General features: G+C 40.2%; 1 protein-coding gene across 4 annotated transcripts in view; it reads right to left on the bottom strand.

The window, feature by feature from the left end:
* CHIC2 (cysteine rich hydrophobic domain 2) overlaps positions 1 to 9,988 on the bottom strand; it is a 92,652-nt gene extending 82,664 nt beyond the window's left edge. For 3 of the 4 annotated variants that reach the window (XM_060148156.1, XM_060148158.1, XM_060148157.1), the window contains exon 1: positions 9,532 to 9,988. In XM_060148156.1, coding sequence (XP_060004139.1) covers positions 9,532 to 9,650 — 119 coding nt within the window. In that variant the 5' untranslated portion in view covers positions 9,651 to 9,988. The remainder of the gene's footprint in view (positions 1 to 9,531) is intronic. The other variant, XM_060148155.1, reaches the window with a different exon arrangement.
* Between the last annotated feature and the right edge of the window lie 3,966 nt (positions 9,989 to 13,954).

Genomic DNA, 13,954 nt, shown 5'->3' with positions numbered 1-13,954 from the left:
AAAGAGACGTGATCTGACTTATGTTTTAAAAGAATCACTGTGGCAGATGTACCAAAGAGACCGTAAAGGTTGAGAGGCAAAGGTGGGAGCAGGGGGAGGAAAAGTATTGAGTACAAGGCAAAAGAGAGAAAATGATAACTCACACCAGCAGTACAGATGGTAAAAAGTGGTCAGAGTTTGGATATATTTTGAAGACGGAGCCAAGAGATTGATTTCTTGACAGATTAGAGGCAGTGAAAGAGAAACGGGGACATCAAGAATGTGTCACAGATTTTTTAGTCTAAGCAAATAGGATGCCAGGTCTGTCATCAACTGAAAATGGGAAGGCTGCACTTGAAGCTGATTTGGGGGGAAGATTATAAATTCAGTTTTGGATATTTTGAACTCTGAGACACTTGACCTGTACAAATCTATAGACTAAGAGAATTTTATCTTCCTGTCGATATGACAACACATATGAACTAGAAATTTCAGATTCAACCTGAACACATGGGTTATGCAAATGGCAAGTGAAGACAACACTTATTTCCTAATGCTGAACTCTGAGCTCAATGGAATCAGCTTTTTCACTATTTTGGGAGATGAAGCCATAACCATAGAAGAAATTAACAGATTTCAATGCATAAAAATCACGCTTTAAATTCATCTGGCTGCCTTAATACACATCTGAATATCAATGTGGCTCATGGAAGGATAGAACTGAAAGTGTACTATATTTACCCAGAAGATACAGAACCCCTGGAGTTGGAGACATATATATGTCTCATAATATAACTCTAAAAATTTTAACTGTGTGACCAAATTCTATACATTTGGGTTCAACCAGCTCTGTGAAAGTATAATCTCATTCATAAACTAGTGAAATCAAAAATTTATTTAAATCATGTATTACAATCAGTCTATCATAACCTCATAATTATACACAGTTCTATAATATTCTAGCATTAGAATTTTACTAATTTTCAATTATTAAGGTATTTTCAAGTATTAAGAGACGATTACATATAAAGCAATAAAGTTATGTAAATGTATACTGATTAAACTTCATGGTATTAACGTCTGATGATTTAGAGATTCAACTAATCCAACTCAACTACTTTACATTACCTGTACCAGACCAAGGAAAAAAGACCTTATATATCTAATTTATATATATTGTAGAATATCCTTCATATTTATATAAATACTATGAGCAATACAATAAATTATGTTCATTTAAGAAATAATATATAGTTGAATTGGTTTATAGTACAGACTACCAACATATCAATTTCAAGTAACATTTATAATTGAATAGTTTAGAAAGGGCAGAGAAAGAAGGCTGGATACACAGGAACTCCTTCACTGCACTAATCAAGGACTCCATTGTAATTATCAATACAATGCAAGATCAAAGAGAATAAAACAAGGTGCTCTTGCAGGAAGCAGACAGACAGACAAGACAGACAAATAGAGATACACATAAACATTCACTTCTTATCAATCAAAAGAACAAAGGTAAGTTAACACAAAGTCCAACCAAATCTACCCTAAGTAAACTTCACTTACTAGATGTAGGATGGAAAAGAGCTCAAGAAGAAGAAAATCATTTTTCCAGATCTTTGAGAAAATTTCAATCCTTATGTAGACAATTCAGTTTTAAGTGTAAACATGTAAAAAGCACAGTGTTTTCCTCCTAATGAACAGATCACTGTCAAACATCACACATCTTGTAGCTAAAGGGTACAAAGGTCCTCACTTCAAAATCCACGATCTTGTGGGAAAGCCCCTCTCCACTTCTGCCACATGCTGTTCTCTTGGCATACTAGCTGCCATGTGGCAGCAGAACAGGAAATGTAGGTATGTCATCAAGACAGTCTCCAGTCAACAGTAAGGGCAGCCACAGTTCTTTGACCTCACCCTCCACAAAGCCAAAACAAAAACCAAAAACAAAACAAAAAATACCACAATTGGGGAATGTGATGGCAAAAGTGGCCAGTGCGAGTTCTGCCATACCTCATAGGAAAGTTGCTAAATTTGATGGTTTACAGTTAGAACTGAAATACCTCCTTTATCTAAAGTCCATCACCCTAGACCAGGCCACTATCATTTCATCTTTACTGTTCCAAGAGCTCCTAACTACTCTTCCTAGTTTCACTCTAATCTCTCTGCAATCCTTTCTGGCCCCTACCTGAGCTCGCCAATCTCATTTCAAGGCACTATCTCCTTTGTTTCCTACATTCTAGCCACAATACAGTAGTATCCTTTCAGCTCCTCAGGGAAGCCGAACTTATTTTGCTGTTCTCCAGACTTGCAATGCTCTTCACAGGACTCTTTCACCCTTCCTAAATGTTTCCTTCTCAGAGGGGTTCTCCCTAATCACATTATTTTCTATCAGAGACTCTAATGGTCTCCTTCACAGCAATTTTCTCAGACATAATTTGTCTATTAGTTGTAAGCTCCAGGAGGGCAGAGGAACTAGGCATGTTTCATTCGTAACTATATACCCAGAGACTCACATGACATTTAGCATAAAATTTAATAAATACTTGTTAAATTACTTATCAGGAAACCTCAATAAGACAGTTGATAATGATTAGTCAAAAATACTCTGAGCAAACAAGTATCTTAAAACCCAAGTATTAAAATTCAAGCATCTAAGTCTAGCACTCAGAATCAACTTCTCTTACTGCACACATAGCTCTAATAAGGTTGGTTGTCTCATTTCCAACCTACAGCTGATCAATTAGAAAGAAAAGAAGAATGTAAACAGAAAGTAAAATCTCTCACATGTGAAATTCAAAAGAAAGTGCCATTCAGAGCAGATCCTCAAACCCCAAAATACCTCAACAGCCTCGAAGAACATCACTGTGTACCAATCTGTTAGTATCTTCTTTTGATTAAATGTTTCCCCTACTCAATCAGATAATTCTGATTTATGCTCAGGATCTTGCTTTAAAGCAGGAAAGCATATGTCACATTTCAGACTGATTTCCAAGAAAACGGTAAAGATTAACCAAAAAATATGCATGAAGGGATAAATATCAAAATATATGGTAATCATTTGCTGAATGCCTACTATAGGTCCAGGTAATCTGATAAATTATTTCTGACTGTCACACCTAATCTCTGAGGTAGATATCCCTTTTGCAGATGAGAAAACTAAAGTTCAGAAAGGTTAATGGTTACAGTTAGGAAGTTTCTGAGAACTGAAATCAATCTGCCTGACATCCAAGACCACACTCTTTCCACAGGACCATCTATTGTTTTCCAAATGCATCTGATATAAGAATCACCCAAGGTCTTATTAAAAATAAAAATTCCTAGTCTTCCCCTAAAGATTCTGATTGGGGATGTCTTGGGTAAGAACTCGAAATGTATATTTTTTAAAATGTCCTTAGTGATTCTGATGATCAGGCAAGTTTAAAAAATATTGTACTGGGATTAAGCTAGACTGCATGAACACGGGAACACTGGTATAAGATCTGATTTTACAAGTGGATTCTGAAACAAATTATGAAAAGTCACCAACAAATCTTACACAGAAGATACTGGAGTAAGGATACCTAACAGCATCTGTTGCTGTTATATTTTAAAGCTTAATTTTATTGTGAATGAAATCTTAAGTAGCTTTATAACAGATTTGAAAGCTAAGCCAGACATAGATACTAGAGAGACTTAAAAGATTCCCTTCTGAGTATATAGTTAGTCTAATATCCTAGGTGTTTAACCTGCTAGGAATATAAACTCAAGTTGGAATTCAAGAGCAGCTCTCATATAACATTATTATTTAGAGTAATGTTATTTAGAATAATAATATTTAGTATTTGATTATTTACCATCATAAATAATTTCATATCATTTACGTCCCACCATTTAGTTCCTCTATTCCACTTAGCTAGACACATAAAATCTTAAGTGCTGGTTAATTTCACATCTGTTGGCAGGCAGAAATTCCACATTGAACTGTTTGGACTGGAATATCATGTGAATTTCAAATTCAAATACAGTAAAATTTTGAAACTTCAGTTTACTACCATATTTCTCATTTCTTCAAGAAAGTTTACCCATTGAGAATTTTTGGCAGTTAATCCAGTTAAAACATTTAGCATTTTTTTTCCTTCATATTATCAGAGATACATTCAATGCTATGTTCTAAATCAAACTAATTTCCTCTCAAATTATACGGAGTAAGAAAATTCTCTGGGAAAAAAGTATCTACTTTAAGTTGACAATTTCCTCACATTCACCAAACTTTGTTTTTTAAGAAAAGACATCAGCCTGCCCTGTGAATCATGTGGAGCAAATAGAAGCCCAGACTTGGGCATCAACCCCTATTCTTCTCTGCCTTTGGTATCCTGGCTTCTCAATTCCCTGGCATTCTTATTTTATTGTTATTTTAAAATGATAGGTATATGACATGGGAATTAATTTCCTTTTATTCCTATTTACATTGCTCGTATTTTCTTCCTCTCCTCTTAGGCAATCAATTAAATGTATTTAACATGCATCTTTTCATTTGTGTTTTTACAAAAATGAATATGTTTGTGCATGGATTTTTAATAAACGAATATATACATTACAAAAAAAAAAAAAGAGAAGCCAGAGAATTTCCTGGCGGTCCAGTGGTTAAGACTCTGTGCTTTCACTGCCGAGGGCACGGGTTCAATCCCTGGTCAGGGAACTAAGCTCCTGCAAGCCGCACAGCACGGCCAACAAATAAATCAATGAAATAAGACTGGCCACTTATCTTATAAATGTGATTTCATAAGAGTTCTATCGTAAAATATTGTTTGCCTTCATTGGTAGGTACAGAAAAAAGAAAAAAACAGTTATTCCTTTGACAATTCTAACAAGATCCAAAGATGTATGCAATCACCTCATTTATTTAGAGAACATTTCAGGACCTATAACATTCCAGACACTATATGAAGCAATGGAGAAATAAAAACCAAGAAGCATAATTCCTGCCCTCAAAGAACTATCCAGTTTTGTGCAGAAATATCAATAAGATCTTCAAAAATCTCCGAACAAAAAATTTAATCTTTAAAAATGGAATAATTATGTCGGGTGGAAGAAAGGAGATGGGAGTTATAAAGTTTAAAACAAACTGTTAAACTAAAGTGAATCTGTTATTTGGGCAAATCATGTTCAGGTCTCTTGTTGCTAACACAGCATCTAGAAGCAGTCTTGGTCCAATACGTTTCAAGACAATTTTTTTTTAACTCTACCATCTGAAAGGTCAGTATACACTAAAGTGTTCCTGTGATGTCTCCTATTCAAAGATCCTATTGTATCCCAAAGTGTTCGCATATTTTTTCAAGTCACATTTCTAAATCTTTCAATTTTCACAGCTTAACTGAGATGAAGACAAAGAGACTGATGTCCCACAGCCATTGATAAAAACTGGTAAAGGATGAGGAATTATTTGTGGACATGACAGGAAGATTATACCTCAGAAGAAAGTACCCGAAGACACAATAATTTAGTGAAATTAGAAACAAACCCCAGTAAAATAAGTTGGCTCTATGACTGGGCTTATTTTAGAAGTCAAAGATTATACATGCCCTGTGAAAGCTCCAAGTTTGATTCTGATATGGGAGGGCATGAAATGAGACAGGAACTAATGTCAGTTATGATGATAGTTTAGATAGGAAATACTGGCCTAAAACCAGTTTTAAATTCTAATTTTTATATTAACACATCACTATCATCATTGTGAAAAATCAAACTCTTCAACAAATGATCATTATATTTTACACAAATTTATTCTAAGGGGCAAAGAACACCATAATTTAAAAATATTAACAAATTTGGCCAATACCACCTAATAAGTTTATCAGTTTTTTCCCCTCATCTTCATTACATAATAATACACACACACACACACACACACACACACACACACACACACAGGAAATCTACTTTTAATTGAAGTGGGAGTTCAAGCCTTTTAAATTACATGTACATAAACATTATGCAATAACAGGAACTTATCATTTCCCTCTCTTCCTTCAAATGCCACTTTCCTCAAAATATGCTTCTGCACAAGATTTCTTCCTGTTGGAGCTGCCACCCTCTTTCATATTGCTACATGCAAATCCAAAAATGAAGGAAATTATTATACTCATCTAGAAGAATATCAAGAAAGAATACTGATCTTAATGGAGGTACACAGTTTAAGCCTGATTTGGGGTCAACATGAAAGTATTTTATTAGAAACTACATTAAAGCAGGCTTCGTTTAGGCAAATTATACATTTTAAATACTTATGTTCCCAAAATCTGATTATGCCACAAAACTAACCAAGACCTGCCTGTGTAGAAAATGGAAGGTGACTTAATTTCTCACGTCACTATAATGACGTGCCAAATTACATCATATGAGAATATAGTGATGTCTAAAATGAGAGTAATAGTATAATACGATGTAGTAAATCATAGGGGGAGAAAAGAGTAGAAATATTCAACTATAAGTGTCTACTCAAAAGTGAAATCTGTGAAAAACACATATGGATGGATCTATATCTTTTCAGATTGATCTGTATTACAGATGATTCTATACATTACACTATAATTGCCTTTCAAGGGAAAAGGGCTCTGAACAGTTCCTTAGTTTAAATAAATGGGTAGGGGGTAGGGCAGCTGCAGTGATAAGCTTAACCAGTCTTATTATAACTATTTTAATAGCTCTTCCCATTTATACTTAAGTTTTTTTTTTTTGATGTGGACCATTTTTCAAGTCTTTATTGAATTTGTTACAATATTGCTTCTATTTTATATTTTGGTTTTTTGGCCGCAAGGCATATGGGATCTTAGCTCCCCAACCAGGGATCGAACCCACACCCCCTGCACTGGAAGGCGAAGTCTTAACCACTGGACCGCCAGAGAAGTCCCCCCATTTGTACTTAAAGGCAAGAAAAACTGAATATGCTCAACAGGTATAGCAACCCATAAACACCAATTTCAGAAACCTTTATAGGTGTTAACTGGGTTCCTATTGGCATAGTAAGCCTATGAATTATGTATGACAGAGTCATGTAAAAAAAGTTTTGCATTAGTTACTATATTTATATATGGCACCACAAAACAGGATTAGGTTTTCAATGCAGAAAGATTCTTATTAATCCTCACTGAAATATTTCACACAATAATTTAACCTCATACAAATTGTCTAGAAATGGAAAAACAAGACTAAAGTGAATCACTATTAGGTTTGAAAACGGCAGTTCGGATTTCTTAGTACTGTGCTTTACTCCTATGTTTCTCAAAGTGGAACACTGTGTGTGTGAATGATAATAAAGGCTAATATCTATTGAGCACATTACCATACAATGTGATGAATTCTTTGCATGTATTTTCTCAATTAATCCTTAATAATTTTAACAGTGAGGGACTATAACTATCCCCATCTTAAATGAAGAGTCTTAGATATAAATAATTTACCCAAAAAGTGGCAGAGGATAGATCTGAACCCAGAGCCTGGAACCAAGGTAACAGGAAAGAAAGGGAAGTTGCTGAGGGAGATCGCAGAAAAATTAACTCCCCTCGTAGAAAGGCATACTGTTTACTGGTGGCATATAGTTCCTCTTATACTCTGGAATAATGGTTTTCAATCCTGGGTACATATTTGAATCACCTGTGGAACTTTTTAAACAAGCTATGCAAGCCTGGGACACTCACTTAGATAACTGGCTTTCAACTGGGGCAAAGACAAGGCTTTTTTTTTTTTTAAAGCTCCCCAGGTGATTCTAATGGGCAACTAACGTTGAGAACCACCACTAATTCTCTCCACTCTGTTAACCTCTCTAAGCAGCCAACTAAAATCAAAATTTACTAATCACCTATTTGGTTCTGAGCACTTCGCCTATTATATTTTTCCATCATGCCCAAGAAAGTACTTAGCTTTTCTTTCCCTTAAACAGAGGAAACATTATAACTATAGTTGCACCTTTTTAAATAAAATATTGCCAGCTTTTTTTTTGACAAGAGGAATGTAAGGGGCAGGGTGGGCAGACAACATGATAAAGTTTGAAAACTCTTCTTTAAGCACTCCTTAGGTTTAAAAGAATGTAAAAAGGTCCTAATAGTCAAACAAAACTTAAATGGCAGGCTCTGAAGACTTAAAAATTTCTGTGATATGTGTTAAGAAAAAGATTTAATATCCCACTATATTTGGTTACATGTCTTAATTCTGCTGGTGATAACAGTTAAAATACTAAATAACTGTTATTGTGGTGATAAATTCCATTGTCTTCTCATGGCACTGTGACAGCACTTAGGCAGCGTTTTCACCCTGGTTAAGTCACCTGAATATAAACTAACAGGTGCTAAAGAAATCAAAGCATTACATAAGCACACCCAAACAACAATATGGCTGATCACATCATGTATTGAGAAATGCAAGGGTTTTGCTGACGGTCTTATATGAAAAGTCTTACTGTTTCACTGAAAGTTATTCACTGCAAGACCCACTCACCCTAAACCAAAAATATAATGAAAAGTGTTCCAGGCAGTCTCAGACTTGCTGACCCTTTTATTTTACTAAAAAGGTGAAGTGGGGAGATATCTGACAAGCATGAAGTTTGACCTAGGATTTGAACAGAGATCTAAAATGAAAAACAGTATAAATACTTCAAGTTGTACAAAACTCTGGACTTCTCAGAGAAACATTACAAAACTTCCTGCTTCCGGACAGCTCATTATTTGGTTCAAGTCTTCGCATTCCTTTATTAGTCATGACCTTTCAGAAAGCTCTCCTTCCTTATTGTTTGAATAATATTGCACTTTTAAAATGTTGCCAGTTGGACTTACAGGAACCCTTATCAAATGAAGAAGCCATCCCAGAGTTCATGCCCAAAGGAGGGACTTAGATTACTGAGAACCCTCAGTAACCTGAGCGGTGTGTGCCCATCACATGGATTTTTTTTTTTAATTATGTGTAAGCATACATCGTTCTGCATCTTAAATATATATGTTCATCTATACTTTTTATCATATACAATTACAGGAACTTGCACTAGTTCCGCAGAAACTGACTCTGCAAGAAACTGGGAAGACCTGTGGGTGTGTGAACTACACAAGGACAGGGAATCACTCATTACCGATCGTCACTGGGGTCTCACCCGGCCCACATCTGGCCTCTGAGCCACATGTCACTAGGCTCAAAGGCACAGACGAGGAGACAGAAGCACAGGGTAACTGGATGAGAAAACAGGGGGAGACACCTCAGAAATGCGTATTTCCACACCAAAGCTGAAGGGGTGGCCGGAAGGGCAGACCCTTAAGAATAACCTTCCTTCTGGGATCCGTCAAGGCGCCCAGGCCCGAAGGGCCTACTAAGAGGGGTGCGGGCGAAGGGAGGGCAGCGTCTGTCCCCACTTCAGAGACCGAAACCAATGAAAATAAAGCAAGTTTTCACTTCCTGGTCGCCTACTCCTCCCGCAGGCCTCCGACACCAGACGCACACCGGGGCGAGAGGGCCCCCGCGGAGTAAGGGCCCGCCCCAGCCCTGCACCTCCCGTCCTCGCCCTCGCCCTCCTCCGGGCCTTACACGGTGACGTGACCGGAGCCGCGGACCACCACCGGGTCCGGCGAGTACTTGAGCAGCTGCTCCTCCAAGGCCCGCTCCTCGTCCTCCTCCTCCTCATAGATCTCGTCGAAATCCGCCATCCTGAGCCTCCGAGGCCCCCTGCCCGAAGGGGCCTGTCCAGGGGCTGAGGCCGGGATACGGGCTGGCAAGGCGGCGGAGGCTGAAGGGAGTCGCTGCCGCGGGCTCCGAGGCCGCGGAGTTCACTCCGGGCTGTCTCGGCGTCGGCTACAGAGGAGATGGGGTCCCGGCCGTCGCCGCCGCCATTACCGTCAGCAATAACAACAACACAATGTCAACATCCGCCCAAGAGCCGACACCTCCACCAGCGCCGCCGCCGCCACCGCCTCCGCCGCCGTCGCCGCCGCCTCAGCAGCAACTCAGGCAACCACAGCAACAGCCTGCGCCTCCTGCAGCGGGAGCACCGGGCTACGGCATCGCGAGACTTCCCGGGAGGGCGGGCGGGCGAGCGGGCGCGCGAGCACGCGGGCTGGATGGCGGGAGCGCGCACGCGAGGCCTCGCTAGCTCCCCCAGGTCGCTTTCGTTCCTCCACTTCCACTCGCCGACGGCTCCTCGGACGCGCGCTCCCGCAGGCGCGGCACCGCCCCCCAGCAGAGGGGTCGCGGACCCACAGAGGGGAGTGTCTCTGGGAACTGGTGGCGTTGACCCCGACTCAAAGAACAGATCTCTGAGTGTCCAGTGGGGCACTTAGTTCCCCAGAGTAATGTCTAACCGAAACAACAAAAAATAAAAACCCTGATTGGAATATAGAATTTATTGTGTATGTGGTTGCTAGTTTATCTAACAATCGAATCTCACTTTTCGTCAGTTTTTTTAGTCTGTGATGAGAACCAGAGTCTGTACTTTTCCAATTTGAGGAACCCAACAGACACACTGCAAATATTTTTTGTCCACTATAATACAGGATTTTTCAAAACATATCTAAAATCAAACATCTTGTCCCATTATCCCCTTAAATATAGTCCAGTAGATGAGGCCAATTATGCTGATTTTTTTTTCCTACAAGAAAACTCATTTTAGTCATGCCATGAAGCAAAATTGACAAATTCTCTGGATTCCAGATTAGAAGAAGCATTCTCCTGCCCCAGCTTCCTCACCAGCTATAACCTCTTTTCTCCCGTAAGAACTTAGGAAATCCCTAAGTTCTTAAGCTCCTCCCAGGAAAGGAAAAGTGAACGAAGGAGAGGGGAGGTACCGTTTAATGGATTCCCCTTACCAGTCTAGACTACCAGTAAAGGCTTAAGGTTCACATTGGGCACTTGGCTTCATGGTCAAGAACCTGCCCAGGCAAATAGTTCATGGGCAGGAGTAGGCTCCTGAGAGTCCAGGACAAGGAACATACACTGTGCGGGCAGGAAAGGGTAGTCATACCCAGTGCTGGTGAGAATATTCTCCAAGTACAGTGTTCACTTCTACCAGTTTAGGTGGGTCGTTGTTAAAGTTGAGAAAGTGCAGGGGAGGGCAATTAGGACAGTGAGTGAGAAGTGCCAAAGAACCTCCTACTGGTAATGGCTGAAGAAAATGAGCATAGTTAGCCAAGAAAAGATGAAGGAAAAACATAGTAGATAGTATCAGACTTGCTATGTATCTCTCCTGAGTACATTTATGCATTCGACATTTACTGAGCTCCAACCATGTGGCAGGCACTGTGTGTGTGTGTGTGTGTGTGTGTGTGTGTGTGTGTGTGTGTGTGTGTGTGTGTGTGTGTGTGTGTGTGTGTGTGTGTGTGTGTAATGAGGTACAGTTCCTGCCTTCCAGTAGCTTATTTATCACTAAGGCAAGCAATCATAATCCTGTCGAGTGCTCCCAGAGGAGTATCAGAGGGCGGTAACAGAGCACACAGGAGGCAGCTTGGTTTGGTGATTAACTGCCTGCCTGACTGCCTGTCTTTGAATCTCAGCTCTGCTACTTACAATGTGACACCGGACAAGTCATTTAACTTCTCTGTTCCTCATGTGTAAGTTGAGGATAATAATAGTACTACCCCACTGGGCTGCTCTGCAGATTAAACAGACTACTACATGTGAAATGCGTAGAAGAAAGCCTGGCACACAGTAAATATTGGGTGGCAATAGGAGATCTCTAAGGCCCCATCCGACTAATCAACTCTATGAGGATCAGCACAATTGTTTTGCATTATGTAATGCTTTACTGTTTATGAAGCACATACATATCATTTAATATTCCCCAAGAACTCTGTGAGGTAATCTAGGATGTAATTGATTCCTGAGTTTCAGAGATGCTATGTGACTGCCCTACAGCCAAATGGCTATCTAAGAGTCAAACTCAGGGCTTCAATTCAGTGCACTGGGTAGGCCAAGCTCCTGAATTTCTTTCTTGGCAGGAACTAGGAGGCCAAGTGGCTGCGCTCAGTTAAAGGAATGGCTGCAGATGGGAGGGTGAGAAAAGGGAACCAGAGGAAGAAAGGTCAGTATGTTCCAGACATGGCCCACACCCTGTGTGCCGTGACTGAGAATTCACCTTTCTGTAGAAATAATGGCAAAGATAAGGGGCTGGTGCCCCAAAGTTTCTAAATCATCACACAAGGGCAGGGGAAGTCACCCACGGCCCTTTAAATCTCCAGCACTTTCCATAGCTCCTGCTTCAGAGGAGGAGCTCAATAAATGCTTTCTGAATTGAGATATATTGTTACTGGTGCTGTTTCCAGAACATCATGAGTTAATTAGGCTTTTGAGGACTGTGCAAATCTCACCATTATCTTAACACTGGTTCTGTGTGGGAGAAATGTTCTTATTCTAAGATCTATCCAACAGAGAGAACTTTGTAACTCCCACTGCCTCAGTGTAAGGCGGGGGCTACCTTATTTTTGCTCCTCCTATTTCACGCTTCTTTTTCCTGTTCTGAAAACCCTGTCACAGCCAGCAAAAGGGTGTAGGACCTGGGAACAAGGGCGAGAGGGTAAAGGGAAGATGAGTCAAACATTTCCCTGATGATGGTTGACATCATAATCCCAAACTCCATTTCCAGCCCTCCAGGGTCCAGCTTCCTGTCACACTCCTTTTCCAGTCTCTTCCTGAGGACAAATCTCCCTTCTCAGTATCTTTTCCCTCAGCTTTCAGGTGCTCTCCTGCGCTCTGCAGTATGGACTCCCCTCCATTTGAGCTCCCCTTTACATTCCTGCTTCACACACTTTCACATGTACCCTCACACCAAAAGGCTCAAAACCAAACAGGAAGATGCCTCAGAGGCCTCATGAGGCAGCAAATCTACAGTTGTTTTTAAGGCAAATATCCCTAGATTTGAAAACTTCCAAGTTCTGTCATTACCTAGCTGAGTGGCCTTGGGTAGTTTCAACTTTCTAAGCTTCCTTTTCTTCATCCTGAAGTGGGACCTATGTCATGGGGTTATCAAGGGTCAAATGAGATAATGCATGTGCTATGAGGTGAATCGTGTCTCCCCAAAATTTATATACAGAAGCCCTAACCCCCAAGGGGACGGTATTTGGAGATAGGGCCTTTGGGAGGTAATTAGGTTTAGATGAGATCATGAGGCTGGGGTCCTCAGGACAGGATTAGTGTCCTTATAAGAAGTCACCAGAGAGCTTACTCTCCCCAACACCCTTGCCTTGGTGTGAGGACACAGAAGGAAGACTTCCACCTGCAAGCCAGGCAGCTGGTTCTCACCAGGAACCAAACTGGCAAGCACTTTGATCTTTCTGCAGACTTCCAGTGTCTCCAGAACTTGTGAGAAATACACTTCTGTTGTTTAAGCCAACCATTCTCTGGTATTTTGTTACAGCAGCCCGAGCTAAGACAGCATGTAAACCCTCATTTGTTCACTCATTCATTCGTTAAACCAATATGCACTGAGTTACTCCCGTGTGCCGTACTCTGCACCAGGAACTAGGGTTTAGCAATAAGGTAGTGAACGAAACACAGTCCCTGCCTTCATGAAGCATAAAGTCCATGGGGGAAGGGTGACAGACAACTATAAAAATAATTAACTATCAGAGTTGTGATCAATCCTGTGGAGAAGCACAGGGGACCATGAGAGCTAATGGACCTAACTTATCCTGAGAAATCAGGAATTCTCCTCTGGGGAAATGACATTTAAGATAATGAGCTAAGCAAAAGTATGAGGGTGGGGAAACAGAGAAGAGGAGAAAGTTCTAAGGCAGTGAAAATGGCATGTTTGTCTTAGTTTGGGCTGCTGTCACAGAATACCACAGACTAGGTGGCTTATGAACAACAGAGATTTATCCGCCCTCATGACCTAATCGTCTACCAAAGGCCCCACCTCCTGATACCATCACATTGGGGGGTAAGATTTCAACATAGGAATTTGAGGAGAACACAAACATTCAGTCTATAGCAATACTTAAAGACTCTGAGGCAGAAAAGCACA

The sequence above is a fragment of the Lagenorhynchus albirostris genome, chromosome 4, assembly GCF_949774975.1.
Source record: "Lagenorhynchus albirostris chromosome 4, mLagAlb1.1, whole genome shotgun sequence".
Lineage (NCBI taxonomy): Eukaryota > Metazoa > Chordata > Mammalia > Artiodactyla > Delphinidae > Lagenorhynchus > Lagenorhynchus albirostris.
The sequence above is the reverse complement of the archived record's forward strand: the minus strand, read 5'-3'. Positions and strand labels throughout refer to the sequence as shown.